Source organism: Salvelinus namaycush, chromosome 29, assembly GCF_016432855.1.
Source record: "Salvelinus namaycush isolate Seneca chromosome 29, SaNama_1.0, whole genome shotgun sequence".
Taxonomy (NCBI): Eukaryota; Metazoa; Chordata; class Actinopteri; order Salmoniformes; family Salmonidae; genus Salvelinus; species Salvelinus namaycush.
Genome location: NC_052335.1, coordinates 10538221 through 10560040, shown reverse-complemented (window position 1 = coordinate 10560040; position 21820 = coordinate 10538221). Strand labels below are relative to the sequence as shown.

Genomic DNA, 21820 nt, shown 5'->3' with positions numbered 1-21820 from the left:
TGGACACCATTCCAAAGATGACACCGTATCCCCCCGTTCAGTGACGTATCTGTCGCATCTCCCCAAGATCCGGTGTGAGTCGTTTCTCTCTTTAGTGTTTTGCAGTTGGAGGGTGTGTGTAAGAGATATCAGTCTCTGATGGAGGAAAAAAAACAACAGCTGAACTTTCAGCACAACGGGTTATAGAGTCGCCTCCATCAGCCAGACGCCCTCCCTTCGAGGGGGGCCAAATCTCCTTACAGCAAAAAGCAAGAAAAGCATTTTCTCCGTGCGCAATTCCTTTCTGTGAAACAGGCAACGTCCTTTATGATTGCAACAAGCTCTCCTCTACATATTTCATGGTCCTTTTTAAACTCCCGTTTGAAAAACAAAAACCCACACGATACAAAAAGAAAATGAAAAAAAAAAATACATGTTTACAAGTTTAACAATGTGCAGTGTTGCAACTATACATCATATGCGCTCTTCTTTCAGTCTTAGCTTTGAGTTGACCACGGACTCATTTTACATAAAGATTCCTGACAAAATGTCCTTCTTAAGAGGTGATGAAGTGAAGAGTAAAAGAGTAGTAGATTGAGGATTGAAAGGTGAGTGTCTGGTGCAGAGGGGTGGGACGTAGCGATGTGGAAACAGGAAACTATCACAGCTTGGACCATGTCAGAGGGGTCCAGGCCAGAAAGAGTAGAAGAGCTGCCCAAAAAAAGTTCCTCCTCCAAAGGGTGGGGGCACAAGCGGGATTTGGGGGAGAGGTAGAGATTGAGGGCGAGGTCGTGTTTTCTTCCTAGGGTCTTTGGGTAGATCTGTGTTGTGGGGTAGGGAAGATAAGAGAAGAGGTTTTTATGGGGGAGAGTGGGAGAAATGGTTGAGTGTCAATGTTGGGGTTTACGACTAACCCTAACCTGAGGTATGTGTGGGTTGTTGTGAGAGGGAGACTAAGTAGTGTAGGATCCCCTTAATTCTAAAGCCTTTGATGAAATGCTAATGAAAGCACAGTAAGACTAGAGATAGTTGGAGGGGGTAAATGGAAAACAGATTAGTCTGACACTGGGTCCTGTCTGTTGGATGTGAGAGGGGAGGACGTTTGAGGCATGGAGAGGCGTCCATCCACTCCTCAGAACAAAGCCTCATGGGAAAGCGAGTCCAAGCACAGGGAGAGAGATTTAAAGACAATGAGCAGATCAAGAGGTCAACAGGTCTGTTATGACAATGAAAGATGGAGTCAGACAGACAGGAGTTTCAGTTACAAGGTTTAGTAATGTAGTGGATGACGGCGAAGAAGGTTGATTGTGATTGGTCGCTCTCTGGGATTGAGGGGATGGAGCTTCCTGATTCAGAGGTCAGCGTGGGTGGGCAGGGTCTAGCTACTCCTCCATGCACATTGGCAGGTTGACGAAGGTGAAGACGTTGTACTCGATCATGATGGAGAAACACAGGAAGACAGCGTAGAGGACCAGCGTGTAGATACCCAGCTTCAGATCCAGCTTCCAGTGGTTCACGTGGATCCCCCCCACCTGCAGAGGTGGAACACACACACAGCACACCATACTTAGTGTGTTTCTCTGCCCAGGCGTAGCTGACGCATGCCAGATCATACAATGCCTTATCTTTCAATGCCTTGAAATTACGTATCAGCTAACCCCATCATATGTTATAGCAAACTGGTGGCCGACTGTCGATGACATGGCACACAAACATTGGTTGATGCATGCAACGTCCGAGCAGGGGAACGCGACCATAGTCAGAGGTACATCGGACCTCTGTATGTACACCTGACTAGTGGTTGATGGTTCATCAAGAAATTACTGGCAACACTTTTGTTCATCTGTCTCTGCCACACACACACGCATGTGCAAGAAGGCACACGCGCGCATACACACGGTTTAGAATGGGACAGAAATATTTACATTTATAAAATGTTCTAAATTGCTATACTTTATTTCAGCATATTATCTTTTTTTTTTTAAATAGGAAACTATTATCTAATTAAATTAAAAGACACCTGTTAATGTAATTAATCAAATGATGACTTCCATTCGTGTAATTGAGCTTATCAGACACTTTTTTCAATAACACCAATTTATCACTTCAAGCTGTAATATGTAACTTTTTGGGCGACCGACCAAATTCACATAGAAATATGTGTTACAGATCTGTCATTATCATTGAAAGCAAGTCTAACAACCGGTAGATATGTTCTATGTGCTATTGTCCTATGTGTCCTGTTCTTCAGTTTCGTTTTTGTGTCTTTGACTTTTGCTTTTGTACACCAGCTTCAAACAGCTGAAAACACAATATTTGTGGCTATAGAAAATATATTTCACAGCGGTTTAGACGGTACAATGATCATCTACACGATACTTGCTTGTTTTGTCACATACTGTACAGTGGCGTGAAAAAGTATTTACCCCCTTTCTGATTTTCTATACTTTGCATATTTTTAATACTGAATGTTATCAGATCTTCAACCAAAACCTAATATTAGATAAAGGGAACCTGAGTGAACAACACAACAATTACATAATGATTTAATTTATTTAATAAACAAAAGTTATGCAACACCGAAAGCCCCTGTGTGAAAAAGTAATTGCCCCCTTACACTCAATAACTGGTTGTGCCACCTTTAGCTCCAATGACTCCAACCAAACGCTTCTTGAAGTAGTTGATCAGTCTCTCACATCGCTGTGGAGGAATTTTGGCCCACTCTTCATGCAGAACTGCTGTAACTCAGCGACACTTGTGGGTTTTCAAGCATGAACTGCTCATTTCAAGTCCTGCCACAGCATCCCTTACAAAAAAATATTGCAGTCTTGAAAATGCAGTAAAAGTGCAGTAATTGCAGAATAACTGCAGTTATACTGTAGTTGAACAGCAGTTACACTAAACTATAACTGCAGTTACAATGCAAAATTACTGCAGTAAAAAAACTTTGGACGCAGTATTTGCAGCATACTGCAGTGATACTGCTCTCTGACTGCACTCTTTTTTCGTAAGGGATCTCAATTGGGATTAGGTCTGGACTTTGACTAGGCAATTCCAAAACTTGCTTTTTAGCCATTTTCATGTAGACTTGATTGTGTGTTTTGGATCATTGCCTTGCTGCATGACCCAGCTGCACTTCAGCTTCAGCTCACAGACGTATAGCCTGACATTCTCCTGTAGAATTCTCTGATATAGAAGGAACCATGAATTCTGCTCTGTAAGGCAAGTTGTCCAGGTCCTGAGGCAGCAAAGCATCCCCAAACCATCACAGTCTACATGAAAGTGAGTAAAAAGCAACACATTTGAAGTTTTGGAATGGCCCAGAGCTAATCCCAATTGAGATGTTGTGGCAGGACTTGAAACGAGCAGTTCATGCTTGAAAACCCACAAATGTTGCTGAGTTAAAGCAGTTCTACATGCATGAATGGGACAACATTCCTCCAGAGTGATGTGAGAGACTGATCAACAACTACAGGAAGCATTTGGTTGCAGTCATTGCAGCTAAAGGTGGTACAACCAGTTATTGAGTGTTATGGGGCAATTACTTTTTCACAGGGGAATTGGGTGCTGCATAACTTTATTAATTAAATATATAAAATATGTATACATTTTTTTTGTTATTTGTAAACTCAGGTTCCCTTTATCTAATATTAGGATTTGGTTGAAGATCTGATAACATTCAGTATCAAATATGCCAAAATAGAGAAAATCAGAAAGGGGCAAATACTTTCACGGCACCTTATACTGAAATGAAGTGAACCATTTGAACTTGAGCAACCAGGAAATGAGCGATTTCTGTATAGTGCCTCTTTAAATCGAACATACACACGGAAGAGTTTGCAACAAAACAGTAGCATTATCCATATCCACAAAACAGAACCATTACAATAAAAAAAATCTAAGGCCACACAGAGGTGCAAGAACACAGATTAAATTGTATATGCATTCATGAACTGTCCGTTTTTGTCCGTCAACTCAAAGTTGCATATGTACATAAAAAATATATTTTACAAATTTATTTAACTAGGCAAATCAGAACAAATTCCTATTTTCAATGACGGCGTGAGTGTTTTTTGCTGGACAATCTTCTCCGTTGTCTATCATCAGTCGACAGATGACTCCCTTTGAAAAAACATTGGTTCCATAGCCTAATACACTGGCAGACTGTTCAGTGGCAGAGACATAGATACTGTAGTCTCTATACACAGTAAGACTTGTCAGTAGTATAATGTAATACATGTATAATATATGCCATTAAGCAGATGCTTTTATCCAAAGCAACTTAGCCATGCGTGCATAAATGTTTTACTTATGGGTAGTCCTGGGAATCGAACCCACTATCCTGGCGCTACAAACATCATGCTCTATCAACTGAGCTACAGAGGACAGAATCGTCTCACCGTTAAAGCCACAGAACCCAGCAGCAGCACCACAGAGTAGAGAAGTCCTCGACTGTTGATAATGACCTAGAGGGGAACACATAGTTAACATTTAAAAATACTATTAACTTAATGTACAGTTGAAGTCAGAAGTTTACATACACCTGAGCCAATTACATTTAAACTCAGTTTTTCACAATTCCTAACATTTAATCTTAGTGAAAATTCCCTGTCTTAGGTCAGTTAGGATCACCACTTCATTTTAAGAATGTGAAATGTCAGAATAAAAGTAGAGAATGATTTATTTCAGCTTTTATTTCTTTCATCACATTCCCAGTGGGTCAGAAGTTTACATACACTCAATTAGTGTTTGGTAGCATTGCCTTTAAATTGTTTAACTTGGGTCAAACGTTTTGGGTAGCCTTCCACAAGCTTCCAACAATAAGTTGGGTGAATTTTGGCCCATTCCCCCCGACAGAGCTGGTGTAACTGAGTCAGGTTTGTAGGCCTCCTTGCTCGCACACGCTTTTTCAGTTCTGCCCACAAATTTTCTATAGGCTTGAGGTCAGGGCTTTGTGATGGCCACTCCAATACCTTGACTTTGTTGTCCTTAAGCCACAACTTTGGAAGTATGCTTGGGGTCATTGTCCAGTTGGAAGACCAATTTGTGACCAAGCTTTAACTTCCTGACTGATGTCTTGAGATGTTGCTTCAATATATCCACATAATTTTCAATCCTCATGATGCCATCTATTTTGTGAAGTGCACCAGTCCCTCCTGCAGCAAAGCACCCCCACAACATGATGCTGCCACTCCCGTGCTTCATGGTGGGATGGTGTTCTTCGGCTTGCAAGCTTCCCCCTTTTTCCTCCAAACATAACGATGGTCATTATGGCCAAACAGTTCTATTTTTGTCAGACCATAGGACATTTCTCCAAAAAGTACGATCTTTGTCCCCATGTGCAGTTGCAAACCGTAGTCTGGCTTTTTTATGGCGAATTTGGAGCAGTGGCTTCTTCCTTGCTGACCGGCTTTTCAGGTTATGTCGGTAGTACTCGTTTTACTGTGGATATAGATACGTTTGTACCTGTTTCCTCCAGCAGCTTCACAAGGTCCTTTGCTGTTGTTCTGGGATTGATTTGCACTTTTCGCACCAAACTACATTACTCTCTAGGAGACAGAACGCGTCTCCTTCCTGAGCGGTATGACAGCTGTGTGGTCCCATGGTGTTTATACTTACTATTGTTTGTACAGATGAACGTGGTACCTTCAGGCATTTGGAAATTGCTCACAAGGATGAACCAGACTTGTGGAGGTCTACAATTTTTTTTCTGAGGTCTTGGCTGATTTCTATTGATTTTCCCATGAAGTCAAGCAAAGAGGCACTGAGTTTGAAGGTAGGCCTTGAAATACATCCACAGGTACACCTCCAATTGACTCAAATTATGTCAATTAGCCTATCAGAAGCTTCTAAAGCCATAACATCATTTTCTGGAATTTTCCAAGCTGTTTAAAGGCACAGTCAACTTAGTGTATGTCAACTTCTGACCCACTGGAATTGTGATACAGTGAATTATAAGTGAAATAATCTGTCTGTAAACAATTGTTGGAAAAATTACTTGTCATGCACAAAGTAGATGTCCTAACCGACTTGCCAAAACTATAGTTTGTTAACAAGAAATTTGTGGAGTGAAAAACAAGTTTTAATGACTCCAACCTAAGTGTATGTAAACTTCCGACTTCAACTGTATAGATTAAAGCAATATTCAAAATGATAAAAGTTGGCCCAACTCTCTAAATACATGGCTGTGGTCATAGTTAACTCACGGGGTGCATCTCAATAGTCTTAACTGGCTTCCTCCCTGGCCAAGAGTATGTGTTATACTATTGAGATGCACCCCTAGTTGAAGTGTGGGAGAGGAGGAGAGAGCTGGAGAAACAGTAGGGTCACGGACTCAATCACACAGTACTGAAACACTTGTTATTTAGTCCGTAAAAAATGTGGTATTCCCTCTCCAACACATGACTGATGAACACTTCCAACTCAAGTGCTCAGAGTCAACATCACTTGACTTCATTTCAGTGTATACGCTTCCTGAAAGATGACTACTAAACTACACGTATTTACAGTGCACATTGAGTTACAAAGTTGTACGTCAAGCAAAGCAGTAATCTCTCAATGCTCCCTACAATAAAAGCTGTTCCCTATGCTCCAGGGTGAAGGTACAGATCTAGGATCAGCTTCCCAACCTTAAACATTTGTGGGGGAAATGCTATACTGATTCAAGATCAGCGACAAGGGGCAACTGAACCCTACTCCGTTCCCTATAGCTGTTCTTACCTCAGAGCCGTAGTTGACCGCCATGGTCTGTAGCGCCCAGGGCAACCCCAGCCCAACCAGGATATCAAACACATTACTGCCGATGGTGTTGGACACAGCCATGTCACCCATTCCTAAACAGAAATAATTGTCATTCAAATACAAGTATTTTACATAAAAGCAACGTTCAGAATTAACTTTGAAAAGCCTTAAAACAAGATTATTGCCAAAGATGGTACAGTCCAAAGATACCTTTTGTTTTTCAATGAGTAGGTGCCCTTGATTTCCACCCTCACCAACCGTTAAAGGGAAATTACAGAAAGTAGAGTTGTACCTTGCCGAGCAACGATGAGACTGGCGATGCAGTCTGGTACACTGGTGCCCGCTGCCAGGAAAGTTATGCCCATAATGACGTCTGGGATGCCAAGGGTGTAGCCGATGATGGTGACCTGTGACCACACACACACACACATTACAACTGATAAGTGACCAGAACAGCCAGACACAACTCCCACACACACCCCTCCTCCACACCACACACACAGTCTTGTACAGCTGACCTTGTGGGGACATTCAAAATCATATATTTTCCATAAACCTAACCTGCACTCTTACCCCTAACCTTAATCCTGACCTTAACCCAAAAGCCTTAGCCCTAACCCTAGCTCCTAACCCTAAACGTAATTCTAACCTTAACACTAATTCTAACCTGAACCGTAAACCCCCTATAAATAGCAATTGACCTCGTGGGGACTAACAAAATGTTCCCAGTTGGTCAAATTTCTGTTTGTTTACTATTCTAGTGGGGACTTCTGGTCCCCACAAGAATAATTAAACACGTTCACTACTGTACCCTGAGACTCACCATCCAGACCATGAAGTAAGAGAAGACGGCAATCCAGACAGTGGAGAGGATAAAGGAGAGCATAAAGAACTTCTCCCATCGAGGCTTGGCACAGTTGGGGATGGTGAAGAACAGAAGGAGCAGCAGGGGCCACGCGATCAGCCACTTGCACTTGCTGCTGATGCCCACTGTAGGATTGAAGGGGCAGGTCAAATCAACCATATGTATTTATAAGGCCCATTTAATATGATATCAAGTCAAAGTGCTTTACAGTAACAAAGCCCAGAATTCCAAAGAGCAAGCAGAAGCACAGTGGCGAGGAACAACTCCCTAGGAGGACGTACAACTCATTCTAGAACAGTGTTCTGGTCCTGGAAAAACTAGGTCAAATCTAATTTTACTGGTCACGTACACATATTTTGCAGATGTTATTGCAGGTGTAGCAAAACGCGTGTGTTCCTAGCTCCAACAGTGCAGCAATACCTAACAATACACGCAAATCCCCAAAATTAAAAGGAATTAAGAAATATTAGAATGAGCAATGTCAGAGTCCGGAATATAAATATGTATTTGATGTTGTGTAAAGACATTATGGACAGTATATGAATAGAAAAGGTGTACAGCAGTAGTTATTTAGGATGAGCAATGACTAGAATACAGTACATACAGTGCATTCGGAAAGTATTCAGACCGCTTGACTTTTTCCACATTTTGTTACATTATGCAGGGGTGGGCAATTCCAGTCCTCGAGGGCCTGATGTCACAGTTTTGTTCCAGCCCACACACCTGACTCCAATAATCACCTAATCATGATCTTCAGTTTAGAATGCAATTTGATTAATCAGCTGTGTTTGCTAGGGAGGGAGAAAAAGTGTAAGACCAATCAGCCTCTCAAGGACTGGAGTTGCCCACCCACAATACCACATAATGACAAAGTGAAAACATTTTATTTTTACTGAAATACCTTATTTACATAAGTATTCAGACCCTTTCCTATGATACTCGAAATTGAGCTCAGGTGCATCCTGTTTCCATTGATCATCCTTGAGACGTTTCTACAACATGATTGGAGTCCACCTGTGGTAAATTCAATTGATTGGACATGATTTGGAAAGGCACACCTGTTTATAAGGTCCCACAGTTGGCAGTGCGTGTCAGAGCAAATGAGGTCAAAGGAATTGTCCGTAGAGCTCAGAGACTGGATTGTTTCAAGGCACAGATCTGAGAAAGGGTACCAAAACATTTATGCAGCATTGAAGGTCCCCAAGAACACAGTGGCCTCCATCATTCCTAAATTGAAGAAGTTTGGAACCACCATGACTCTTCCTAGAGCTGGCCGCCCGGCCAAATTGAGCAATCGGGTGAGAAGGGCCTTGGTCAGGGAGGTGACCAAGAACGCGATGGTCGCTCTCACAGAACTCCAGAGTTCCTCTGTGGAGACCATCTCTGCAGCACTCCACCAATCAGGCCTTTATGGTAGAGTGGCCAGACAGAAGACACTCATCAGTAAAAGGCACATGACATCCCGCTTGGAGTTTGCCAAAAGGCATCTAAAGGACTCGCAGACGATGAGAAACAAGATTATCTGGTCTGATGAAACCAAGATTGAACTCCTTGGCCTGAATGCCAAGCTTCACATCTGGAGGAAACCTGGCACCATCCCTACGGTGTAGCATGGTGGTGGCAGCATCATGCTGTGGGGATGTTTCTTAGCGACAGGGACTGGGAGACTAGTCAGGATCGAGGGAAAGATGAACGGAGCAAAGTACAGAGAGATCCTTGATGAAAATCTGCTCCAGAGCGCTCAGGATCTCAGACTAGGGCGAAGGTTGTCGAAAATCTTGAGCCAAATATTTGCACAGATACCGGAACCTGTAGATTCAGTTAGACTTTATTACAAAGTAACAGAGCCGAGCAATTTCACGAAACAGCTCAAATCTCTTATCACAGAGCCCTGCCTTTATAGTATTCTGTCTTTGCATAACGTATAGAGTCCCCTCCCTCTATATGAAAATAACTCCCCTTGACCTTTCGCCACCATTGTCTTTCAGTCTCAGTTCTTGCTTGTTAACGCCCACATCTGACAGCTGTATAGGTTATAATGGTAGCGGGGCCCTGGTCCTATATGTTCCATTCCTTATATTGCCATTCTGTTTCAGCTCTTCAAAGTGGACAGTCTAGATGCTGCTAATAATGGAAATGTTATCATAGGTCATGAGTTTAGCTCCCACAAGGTTCACCTAACAACAGAACCACGACACTAAGCACACAGCCAAGACATTGCAGGAGTGGTTTCAAGACAATTCTCTGAATGTCCTTGAGTGGCCCAGCCAGAGCCCGGACTTGAACCTGATCGAACATCTCTGGAGAGACCCCATCCAACATGACAGAGCTTGAGAGGATCTGCAGAGAAGAATGGGAGAAACTACCCAAATACAGGTGTGCCAAGCTTGTAGCTTCATACCCAAGAAGACTCAAGGCTGTAATCGCTGCCAAAGGTGCTTCAACAAAGTACTGAGTAAAGGGTCTGTATACTTATGTAAATGTGATATTTCAGTGTTTTTATATATAATACAAAAAACTGTTTTTGCTTGTCATTATGGGGTATTGTGTGTAGATTGATAAGGGAAACAAACAATTTAATACATTTAGAATAAAGCTGTAACCTAACAAAATGTGGGAAAAGTCAAGGGGTTTGAATACTTTCTGAATGCACTGTACATATGAAGTGGGTAAAACGGTATTTAAGTGACCAGTGTTCAATGACTGAACATAGGGCAGCAGTCTCGAAGGTGCAGGGTTAAGGTGCAGGTATTTGGTCTTGCCCAGCACTAACACAACCAATTTAACTCATCAGCTACTTCAATCATAAAGCACTTGGAGGTTTCATACACACATTGGAGCAGTGTTTGTCATGCACATAACTCTGTCAAAGATCATTAGAATCAGTCATGATATAATAGTCACTGGATAATTTGGGTAAGGGCACCACGTCTACTGAAGTGTAAGCAAATGTTTAAATCTGATGAGCCATATCTTAACATCAAAACATGTACTATCCACAATAATGTCAAGCTCTGTCTGGATAAACAACTCGCAAATACACACACACACACACACCAGGGATATGAAAGGGGGAGATTGTCTCATTTTCGGCCTCCTCCTCTGCAGGCTTGTCCTCAGGCACGTTGCCGTTCTCAACATCCACCTTCCCCTCCAGCACCTGGGTCTCCACTCCGTTGGCACCCTGGACCAGCTTCTGACGCTGTCACAGGAAGAGGCAAAACAGGGAGTTGTTCATTAGGGCACACATCGGAAAATGTTGTCCAAAGAAAAATGAAAGGGAGTGTTTGGTATTGGTCCAAGTCCAGAAAGTCCCCCCTGATTCAGTCTGTTTTTTTCTCGTTTGATGCCTAATGAACACGACCCAGTAGTCAACAGTACAGCAATGACAGCACTATCAAATCTATACAAATGAGATCATTGCATTCTCTAACATGGAAACAAACCATCTTCCTGCAGTTACATCCCTCTCTATCCATACCTCAGTGATGATGAGGCGACTGGCCATGCGCAGCCGGGTCTTGGGTCCAAAATGACTGGTGATCATGATGCGGAGGCCGGCCTCGGGGAAGCGCATCTTCGGAGGGTTGGCATGCATCATCTCATCGACCATGACCACAGACCCACGACTGTAAGCCTTACTGGGCTTGACTGGAGACGGATAGACACGTTAGACTGTCATAACTGACAAACACAGACACTCGCTCTCACACACACACACACACCAGGATTTCTGTTAGGAAAGTGTGGCGCTGGACATTTGAGAGCAGCATTTTAATTTACCGGACATTTGAGAAATGTACCGGACCCATATGCATTGGGTGCATATCCGAATTAGGGCGTCCACCACGGTGCTCAGAATGACAGAAATCGCATTTAGATTATGGTAATTCATATGAACAGAACATGCAAACCGAGGATGCAACGATGTCCTTCTTACTGAATTCTGATGTGCACTTTGAAGATGAAGAATAACTGTCCACATTTGGTTTCCTCAGCCAACAAGAGAAGTGAAATCACTACCCTATGTCAATAGACTATCCCCCATAGTAGAAAAGTTGACCTATTCTATTTGTCAGCTTGTCGAGAAAGCAACAGCCTGTTCCAAACCGACTGAGACAGTGGTGGGACGATAGATCCCAAATTCATACAACCAGGAGCCAAAGCTACATAAAAAAAGAAGTTCAAAAGCAATGAGTCTGATGCAACAGATCAGAACGTTCAGCTTAATATGTTGACCAACTATTATTTCTTCACGTTAGAAGCGCAGCAATGCTCACAAGGCCGTAGGCTACGTGTGAATGTTTGTTCCATCATGCAATTAACGGGAAAACACCGTTGTCAAAGTGCACCGCACAAGCCAGCGGTTTCATGTGACAGATGAAAACACCGTTAGAAATGTAGAACGAGGGGAGATTTGATGAAACAACTAGGATGGGTTGTTAATAAGACTAGGATTGTGCCTTTGGCTACTGGACAATGAATGTTCATAGAAAATAATTGCCTCCACGGATATGGTCTGATTTTGTCTAGGCTATTTTGAAGGTAAAGACATGCCTCGTAATATGTAGTAAAACGTTCGGGTTTCAAACAATTAAGTGTATGTTTTCAAAATGCATATACTGCCTCCAGCTCATTGCCAAGTGGTGTTGAAGCAGGCCTTCGGTTGGCTATTCATTTGCTGTTTGAGCTACTGTAGCAGCAGCTCTCACGTTGTCTGACAGATTTTCCGCTCAAAGGTTCTGTATCTGTACGCCGTTTCGCGTGTGATTAATAAGATGCATAACGAAAATACTGTCCACGCACCAATTTACTTCCACAAAATTATGCAAATATACCTATAGACCGATAAGCATGACCAGTCATGTATTTACATCGACTGGTATTTCCATCAATGAAGAGGCTATAAAGCATTACTTCACAATGGGATTTTTCTTCTTCTCCCAGACAATTGGCCAGCAGCAATTATCTTCATCTGCTTTTCAATTAATTTATTTTATCAGCCAAATGCCGGCTATTACCAGCTAACAGAAACCCTGACTCACACACAAACGTGCAAGCAAAAACCATCAAACACCAAAAATCCATTTAAGGTGTAAAAACACCTTGCCGTGAGAAGTTCTCTTGTGTTTTACACATATTTCTGGTAAAATGGCCGAATTCAGGGTCTGATAAGGGTTCTATATTCAACTCTGAAGTTTATTAATTATATATAAATTGACATGCATACTAAGAAAACAAGCTGACAAACTATATTTTGATATTTATTACCACAAGTTAGTGGGTTGATACCTCAAGAGACAAGCAGAGAAACACTGCAATCTAGCATGCAGAAACACAACACACATTAAGCAACAGTGGGTTTGGTAAGGCTAAACAGACAGGCGCTTTGACATTAGTGGAAAGAAAGTGGAAGATATGGCCACATCTAGACAAGTTACAACCCTCTTATGACATTAATACCAAAGATAAGGCGGCCAGGAAGAGAGAGAGAGAGGTAGAGATCAGAGGCGGCTGGCGGGAGGGGCCATAGGAGGACAGGCTCATTGTAATGGCTGGAATGGAATAAATGGAACCGAGTCAAACGTGGTTTCCATATGTTCGATCCATTTCCATTCCAGCCATTACAATGAGCTCATCCTCCTGTAGCTCCTCCCGCCAGCCTCCTCTGGTAGAGATAGAGAGCCAAGTGCTGTGGTTGAGCTGAAGGTTACCTTTTACCCATTGTTAGTCAGCACAGTAGAATGGAGATTGTAGAACTGAAAAACCTTCACCACACTGACAGAGGAAGTCCTACCCAACTCCCATGAACCCACAAGTTCATATTCCTGCCCAACTTATAGACTTCGATCCAGACAACTATGGTGTCCAAAAGGCTGTTTTAGCATGGGCAACCGCATGAAGGACTTATACCATGTTGAAGTAGTCAACTCAAAGATGGTGGTTAATGATGATGTTGCATAAAGACCGCCATTGAAAAAATGGCCGCGGTTCCTGTCTGTAAGTGGGCGTTCCCTCTTTAGCTTGAGAATACTTTTCCACGTGAGAAAGCATGCTCAAAGATGGTCTACGTTCCATAATTACAGGTGGCAGTAAATTGCCAACCTTGGCTTTATACCTGTTCAAACAACATACTCCAGGTGGCAGTATGCACCCTTTCAGTTTGTTTGTTGGAAGGAGTAGCAGAATAAATTTGACTACTTCAAAATGGAGATTGATTGAATGGCGCTGCCTGTGCTCTCAGATGCCATAATGGGACAAATGCAAAGATGAGTCATCGAAGTTAATGACATTTGAACTAGAATGCCCGCCATTCCCTCAACCCTATTTGATCAGAAACGACCAATAGTTCATTTTAGTCTACTTCAACTTTTAGGGTTAAAAGAAAACAAGTAAAGATACAGAGAATAAGCCCATGTCTCGAAAGAAGCTTTGGTGTGTACTACAGCCTGCCTGGTTAGCCTTACCTACTGCCGTGCTGAGTATAGGCAATGATGGGGTCGGCATCCCACACACTGTCATCATAACTAGCATTACCATCCTGCATCTCGGTGCTGGCCGCTGCGTTACCATTGGCCTGATTCTTGTCCTTGTTGTCTTTACTCGCGAATAACTTCTGCAAGCTCTGGTTAAACCTGGGAGAAGAGGGGAGAGAGGGACACTGGTTAATGCCTCTTTTTTCATCAACATCCAATAAACAATAACCGAACACTATGCAGTGGTCTGTAAATTCTAAGGAACAGTTTCCTGAACACCGATTAATAAACATACTTAATCTCAATTCAAATATCTTTGTATTCAAGCACTAGGTTTAATCTGGGTCCGGGAAACTGTCCCTATGTATACAGTGAACTGCAGCAAAACGTTTGCAACTGTTCACGTGTACAATAACTGTGGCAGACTCAGTCCTGCAACTTTTGGTAAATGTGAAACCATGCTGTATATTTGACATCATACTGTATGTATGCACACATAGGTTATAAAGCGAACCGTATGGGCAAGATAGGATGGTATCTGAAATGGTCAGCGAGTAGTAGGTTATTCTCTGAGTGGCATCATAAATGGGTCATAGAAGGGCAGTCGGAGCACAAGTGAGAGAGAGACTATTACTAGGGGAGTGACCTGGATGAACCAAGGCAGACACACAGCCAGACAGAGACAGACAGGTGAAAATCTTCCAGCCCGCAGAAAATCAAAGGGCACTCAAATTCAATATCATTGCATTGAGTCTTTATATATTTCTCGAAAATATAGAAGATACCTTAATGACTTAAATCTGTCTCCCCCACCACATCGATTTCATTGGGCGTGACACCTTGAGTTTTGTAAAGGCACTGACTCAGTAGTGCAGCACTTACTTCATGATGAGGATGTATCCACAGTACATGACCACCAACACCAGGCTCTCCCACCTGAGACAGACACAACGGAGAGACAACCACTGAAATCACATCGTATCTCAGTTACCCAATGAAGCCCAATTAAATCCTATCACATCACCCAATAAGGAGCCCCACAGTTCAGATGCGCAACTAATGCAAATTCCATCACCTCAAGGTATTATTTAAGGACCAATCGAAAAGAGGTGGGGCTCGCTTACCACACTACCTTCCCATCGTAGATGAACTGGGGGAAAAAAAGAGCACAGGCAGAAATGAAAATGGCAGTTAGGAATTATTCAATATGTACTTCTGTCCTTGAGCTGTTCTAGTCTACAAATGTTCTGTATTATGTCATGTTTCATGTTTTGTGTGGACTCCAGGAAGAGTAGCTGCTGCTTTCGGAAAAACTAATGGGGATCCTAATAAAATACTTAAATATATTGTTAATGGTCGCATACATTACATGTGATGTGCATTTCACTGTCAGACTTACTGCAATAAGAGCGAGGATCGACAAGACGTAGTAGAATGAATCTCGGAAAACAGACCACCAACCCAACACTACAACCTAGAAAGAGAGAGAGAAACAGTCAGTCACGAAAGAGATCACATCCCTGCAGATACACTACATGACCAAAAGTATGTGGACAAAAGTTGGTCCCCCCTTGGCTGCAATAACAGCCTCCACTCTTCTGGGAAGGCTTACCACTAGATGTTGGAACATTGCTGCGGGGACTTCAGCCTTCGTCGGGCACTGCTGTTGGGCGATTAGGCCTGGCTCGCAGACGACGTTCCAATTCATCCCAAAGGTGTGTTTGATGGGGTTGAGGTCAGGGCTCTGTACAGCTCAGTCAAGTTCTTCAACACCGATCTCGATAAACCCTTTTCTGTGTAGACCTTCCTTTGTGCACGGGGGCATTGTCATGCTGAAACAGGAAAGGGCCTTCCCCAAACTGTTGCCACAAAGTTGGAAGCACAGAATCGTCTAGAGAGTCATCGTATGCTGTAGCGTTAAGATTTCCCTTCAACGGAACTAAGGGGCCTAGGCAGAACCATAAACAACAGCCCGAGACCATTATTCCTCCTCCACCAAACTTTACAGTTGGGACTATGCATTCAGGCAGGTAGCGTTCTCCTGGCACCTTCCAAACTCAGATTTGTCCATCAGACTGCCAGATGGTGAAGTGTGATTCATCACTCCAGAGAACGCATTTCCACTGCTCCAGAGTCCAATAGCGGCGAGCTTTACACCCCTCCAGCCGACGCTTGGCATTGCGCATGGTGGCTTTAGGCTTGTGTGCGGCTGCTCGGCCATGGAAACCCATTTCATGAAACTCCTGACAGACAGTGTGCTGACGTTGCTTCCAGGGACAGTTTGGAACGCGGTAGTGAGTGTTGCAACCAAGAACAGACGATTTTTACGCACTACGCGATTCAGCACTCGGCGGTCCCATTCTGTGAGCTTGTGTGGCCTACCACTTCATTGCTGAGCCGTTGTTGCTCCTAGACGTTTCAACTTCACAATAACAGCACTTACAGTTAACCGGGGCAGCTCTAGCAGGGCTGAAATTTGACGAACTGACTTGTTGGAAAGGTGGCATCCTATGACGGTGCCACGTCGAAAGTCACTGAGCTCTTCCGTAAGGCCATTTTACTGCCATTGTTTGTCTATGGAGATTGCATGTCTGTGTGCTCGATTTTATACACATACACCTGTCAGCAACGGTGTGGCGGAAATATCCAAATCCACTAATTTGAAGGTTTGTCCACATACTTTTGTATATATAGTGTATAAAACGTCTCAGACTAGAAATGCTGATCTAGGATCAGGTCCCCCCTTTCCATGGAATCTTATTCATTATGATCTAAAAGGCTAAAATGATCCTAAAATCAGCAATCCTAGTCTTTGTGAATACGGAACCAGAAATATGCTTTCCAGAGACTAACGACAGCTGTGAGCAATTGCTAGACATGGTTCCCCATAGGAGAACTCAATCTTTCTTCTCAGCCCATAAGTGATCTAAATGCATATGCTGCACTAAACGAGACCCACATGCACGCACACAGACACACACCCACAGAAACAGCCACGTGTATGTGCATGTGCATGTGCACAGAAACACACACACCTGTCCGGCGAATATTCCGCACACGCCGATGATGCACAGGATATTGAAGACCGCTGAGCCGACGATTGTCCCCACCCCCACGTCACCGTGGGTGATGAAGACACCTGTACAGGGGGAGGCAGCCAACCACAATCAGCCTTGACAACAACTATCTGGGAGTGCGTGTGTGTGTGTGTGTGTGTAGCAGGGCTGGGGTCAATTCGAATTGAAAGCAGTCAATTCAGGAAGTAAACTTAAATACCAATACAAAATTACTAAAAAACTGCAGCTATTTTCAATGACTTCTCAATAAACTGAAGAGTAGCTATTTATTTCATGCGTTTTTGCATTTTGGAATTTTCCATTAAAATATCTTCCTGAATTGACTGCCTTTAATTTTAACTGACCCCAGCCCTAGTGTGTAGGTGTGTCTGACTTTTTGTTGAATTTTGACATTGGTGTGTTGGTTAATCTCTCGTGGACAGAAATAGGGTGCCTATGGGTACCATTGGGTGCACACTGCCTGCCCTCCAGGACACCTACAACACCAGGTGTCACAGGAAGGCCAAGAAGATCATCAGGGACCTCAGTCACCAGAGCCACGGGATGTTCTCCCCACTTCCATCACTCAGACATGGGCAGTACAGGCAGGAGCATCATGGCTAAAACGATCAGAATGGCCAATAGCTTGTACTATCAGCCAATAGCTTGTCCCCCAGACCATCAGGCTGCTGAATAGCCACCATAGTCAGCTACCTGCTCCGACTGTCTCCCTACTGCCCCCCTCCGGACTTCCTACCCCTGCACTGTTGGAGCTTAAGAATTTCACTGTACACTGCAACTACATACGTGCATGTGACTAAATAAAAATCTAGGATTGAATGGTATCGTAGCGTCTGTCAACAGACTGTGGGATGTGAAGACTAAAGACAAATGTTTTTGTCACTGGTCATTTGGACAAATCACACATTCGCAGGTGTTCACGTCTTTCAAATGTCGAGAGTGGATGGGACATGCTTTGGCTGAATTTCCATTTAGGGAGGTGGAGACGTCGTTAGTGTCTTTTATCATATATCTCCCCCAGAACCTAAATTGAGCATCTGATGTAATTACACAAAACAAAACCGACACACACTACATACGCGCGCACACACATGCATGCACGCACATCAGCAAAACAAACACAAATACATACACGCATACAATTTTACACTCATCATTTCCTGCTGCTACTCTGTTCTTTATTTCACTCTTATTATTATCTATCCTGATGTCTAGTCACTTTACCCTTCCTTCATGTACATATCTACCTCAAATACCTTATTATTATCTATCCTGATGTCTAGTCACTTTACCCTGCCTTCATGTACATATCTACCTCAAATACCTTATTATTATCTATCCTGATGCCTAGTCACTTTACCCTGCCTTCATGTACATATCTACCTCAAATACCTTATTATTATCTATCCTGATGTCTAGTCACTTTACCCTGCCTTCATGTACATATCTACCTCAAATACCTTATTATTATCTATCCTGATGCCTAGTCAATGTACATATCTACCTCAAATACCTTATTATTATCTATCCTGATGCCTAGTCACTTTACCCTGCCTTCATGTACATATCTACCTCAAATACCTTATTATCTATCCTGATGCCTAGTCACTTTACCCTGCCTTCATGTACATATCTACCTCAAATACCTTATTATTATCTATCCTGATGTCTAGTCACTTTACCCTGCCTTCATGTACATATCTACCTCAAATACTATCTATCCTGATGCCTAGTCACTTTACCCTGCCTTCATGTACATATCTACCTCAAATACCTTATTATTATCTATCCTGATGTCTAGTCACTTTACCCTGCCTTCATGTACATATCTACCTCAAATACCGTATTATTATCTATCCTGATGTCTAGTCACTTTACCCTGTCTTCATGTACATATCTACCTCAAATACCTTATTATTATCTATCCTGATGCCTAGTCACTTTACCCTGCCTTCATGTACATATCTACCTCAAATACCTTATTATTATCTATCCTGATGCCTAGTCACTTTACCCTGCCTTCATGTACATATCTACCTCAAATACCTTATTATTATCTATCCTGATGCCTAGTCACTTTACCCTGCCTTCATGTACAAATCTACATCAAGTACCTCGTACCTCTGCCCATTGGTACTGGTCCTCCCTGTAATATATAACTCTATTCTTGTGTATTTTATTGTATTCCTTGTGTTACTATTTCATTTTTGAAACTGCATCGTTGGTAAGGACTCGTAAGCAAACATTTCACGGTAAAGATGATTTCGGAGCATGTGACAAATACCATCAGATTTGACAGGATCTTAGTTCTGGGTTTCCAAGTTTTCTGTGTTGTGTAAAGGAGTGTGTGAGTGTGCCGGTGTGTATTAGTGTGTGTGTGTGTGTGTGTGTGTGTGTGTGTGTGTGTGTGTGTGCGATGGCGTTTGCGCGTGTCATATCTTACCAATGATGGAGGCAAACAGCTCAGGAGCGGAACTCCCAGCTGCCATAAAAGTGGCTCCGGCAACATCCTCACTTAAGTCTAGTTTCTAACAGACCGAAAGAGAGAATGAGAAAGGAGACCGGAGTGGTTAGTCAGGGCTGAGCTTCCCAAAAGCTTTGTAGGTTCATGTGGCCCTTTAGTTATCATCTTGACAACCAAGACCACTCATACAATAGCAAAGTACTTTTTTAGGAAGATTTGATTCCGTTCACGCAGAAAATATTGATTATCAAAAGCATTACTCGAGAGAAGCAAAGTGCTGTCCTCGCTACTAAGTTGGCTGAAAACTCACCCGTGGTAAGGACATAATGCTAGAGCCATGGTGGCCCATGCTAATGTCTCAGACCAGTTTCACCAGATTAGATTGTGTGTCCTGACAACGGTCTCTCACCTCACAGATCTTCTCCAGCGACGGTACAAAGTAGTCGTCACAGATTATAGCCAGGGCCAGGAACATATAGAGGGCCTGTCGAGACGGGAGAGAAGAGTCAGTGTGTATGTGTGTCTGAAACGTTAACTTGGCTGAACAGATAGGAAACCTGGAAGATCTCAATGAAGGAATGAAGGAGAGGTGAAGGATGAACGTAAAGAGCACTCGATCAAAGAAGAGGAGATACAGAAGAGCACTAGATCAAAGAAGACGAGATACAGCTATGATTAGATACATCAAGTAAGAAATGTGGTGAAAATGCTACCTATCATATCTGGCAGAAAGATGGAACAGCTACTACTGGATTAGGTAGAATTAATACCCTTCCGATCCTCTCAGATCTAAACAACTGACTAGTTGGGTAGGGGCTAGGAGTTAAAAAAATATATATATTTCACCTTTATTTAACCAGGTAGGCTAGTTGAGAACAAGTTCTCATTTACAACTGTGACCTGGCCAAGATAAAGCAAAGCAGTGTGACACAAACAACAGAGTTGCACATGGAATAAACAAACATACAGTCAATAATACAATAATAATAGAAAAAGTCTATATACAGTGTGTGTAAATGAGGTAGGATAAGGGAGGTAAGGCAATAAATAGGCCATAGAGGCGAAATAACTACAATATAAATATTAAACATGCAGTGATAGATGTGCAGAAGATGAGTGTGCAAGTAGAGATACTGGGGTGCAAAGGAACAAAATAAATCAAATAAATAACAGTATGGGAATGACCGGGTTGATTTGCGATTGATCCCATCACTTCGAAAACTATTTATTGCTTAAACATTTTCTCCTAGCCTGGTGCCAGATCTCGGTGTGTGCTGTATAGCCAACTCCTATGATCATTGTCATGCCCAAATGGCAGTTGGGAAGACCGCACAAAGAGATCTGGGACCAGGCTATTGTTCCTTACCATTGTGTGAGAGAAGAATATAATCCTATTTCAGTACAGCTGACGTGATAGATAAACTCAGCAAAAACCAGAAACGTCCTCACTGTCAACTGCGTTTATTTTCAGCAAACTTAACATGTGTAAATATTTGTATGAACATAACAAGATTCAACAACAGACAAACTGAACAAGTTCCACAGACATGTGACTAACAGAAATTGAATAATGTGTCCCTGAACAAAGGGGGGGGGTCAAAATCAAAAGTAACAGTCAGTATCTGGTGTGGCCACCAGCTGCATTAAGTACTGCAGTGCATCTCCTCCTCATGGACTGCACCAGATTTGTCAGTTCTTGCTGTGAGATGTTACCCCACTCTTCTACCAAGGCACCTGCAAGTTCCCAGACATTTCTGGGGGGAATGGCCCTGGCCCTAGCCCTCACCCTCCGATCCAACAGGTCCCAGACGTGCTCAATGGGATTGAGATCCGGGCTCTTCGCTGGCCATGGCAGAACACTGACATTCCTGTCTTGAAGGAAATCATGCACAGAACGAGCAGTATGGCTGGTGGCATTGTCATGCTGGAGGGTCATGTCAGGATGAGCCTGCAGGAAGGGTACCACATGAGGGAGGAGGATGTCTTCCCTGTAACGCACAGCGTTGAGATTGCCTGCAATGACAACAAGCTCAGTCCGATGATGCTGTGACACACCGCACCAGACCATGACGGACCCTCCACCTCCAAATCAATCCTGGTCCAGAGTACAGGCAGGTAGCTACCTAGGGCGACAGGTAGTCTAGTGATTAGAGCGTTGAACTTATAACCGAAAGGTTGCAAGATCGAATCCCTGAGCTGACAAGGTAAAAATCTGTCG

At 43.0% G+C, this 21820-nt stretch overlaps 1 protein-coding gene across 1 annotated transcript in view; it reads right to left on the bottom strand.

Annotated features, from left to right (window-relative positions):
• Positions 1-1361: 1361 nt before the first annotated feature.
• The window catches only part of LOC120023897 (sodium/potassium/calcium exchanger 4-like), a 70241-nt gene continuing 49782 nt past the window's right edge, over positions 1362-21820 (bottom strand). The window contains exons 4-17 of the mRNA XM_038967998.1: positions 20012-20086; positions 19582-19666; positions 17097-17200; positions 15461-15535; positions 15186-15211; positions 14944-14997; positions 14123-14220; positions 11067-11236; positions 10643-10787; positions 7544-7710; positions 7013-7127; positions 6700-6812; positions 4380-4445; positions 1362-1511 (exon numbers count right to left, since the gene is read on the bottom strand). Of these exons, the coding sequence (XP_038823926.1) occupies positions 1362-1511; positions 4380-4445; positions 6700-6812; positions 7013-7127; positions 7544-7710; positions 10643-10787; positions 11067-11236; positions 14123-14220; positions 14944-14997; positions 15186-15211; positions 15461-15535; positions 17097-17200; positions 19582-19666; positions 20012-20086 (1443 nt within the window). The remainder of the gene's footprint in view (positions 1512-4379; positions 4446-6699; positions 6813-7012; positions 7128-7543; positions 7711-10642; positions 10788-11066; positions 11237-14122; positions 14221-14943; positions 14998-15185; positions 15212-15460; positions 15536-17096; positions 17201-19581; positions 19667-20011; positions 20087-21820) is intronic.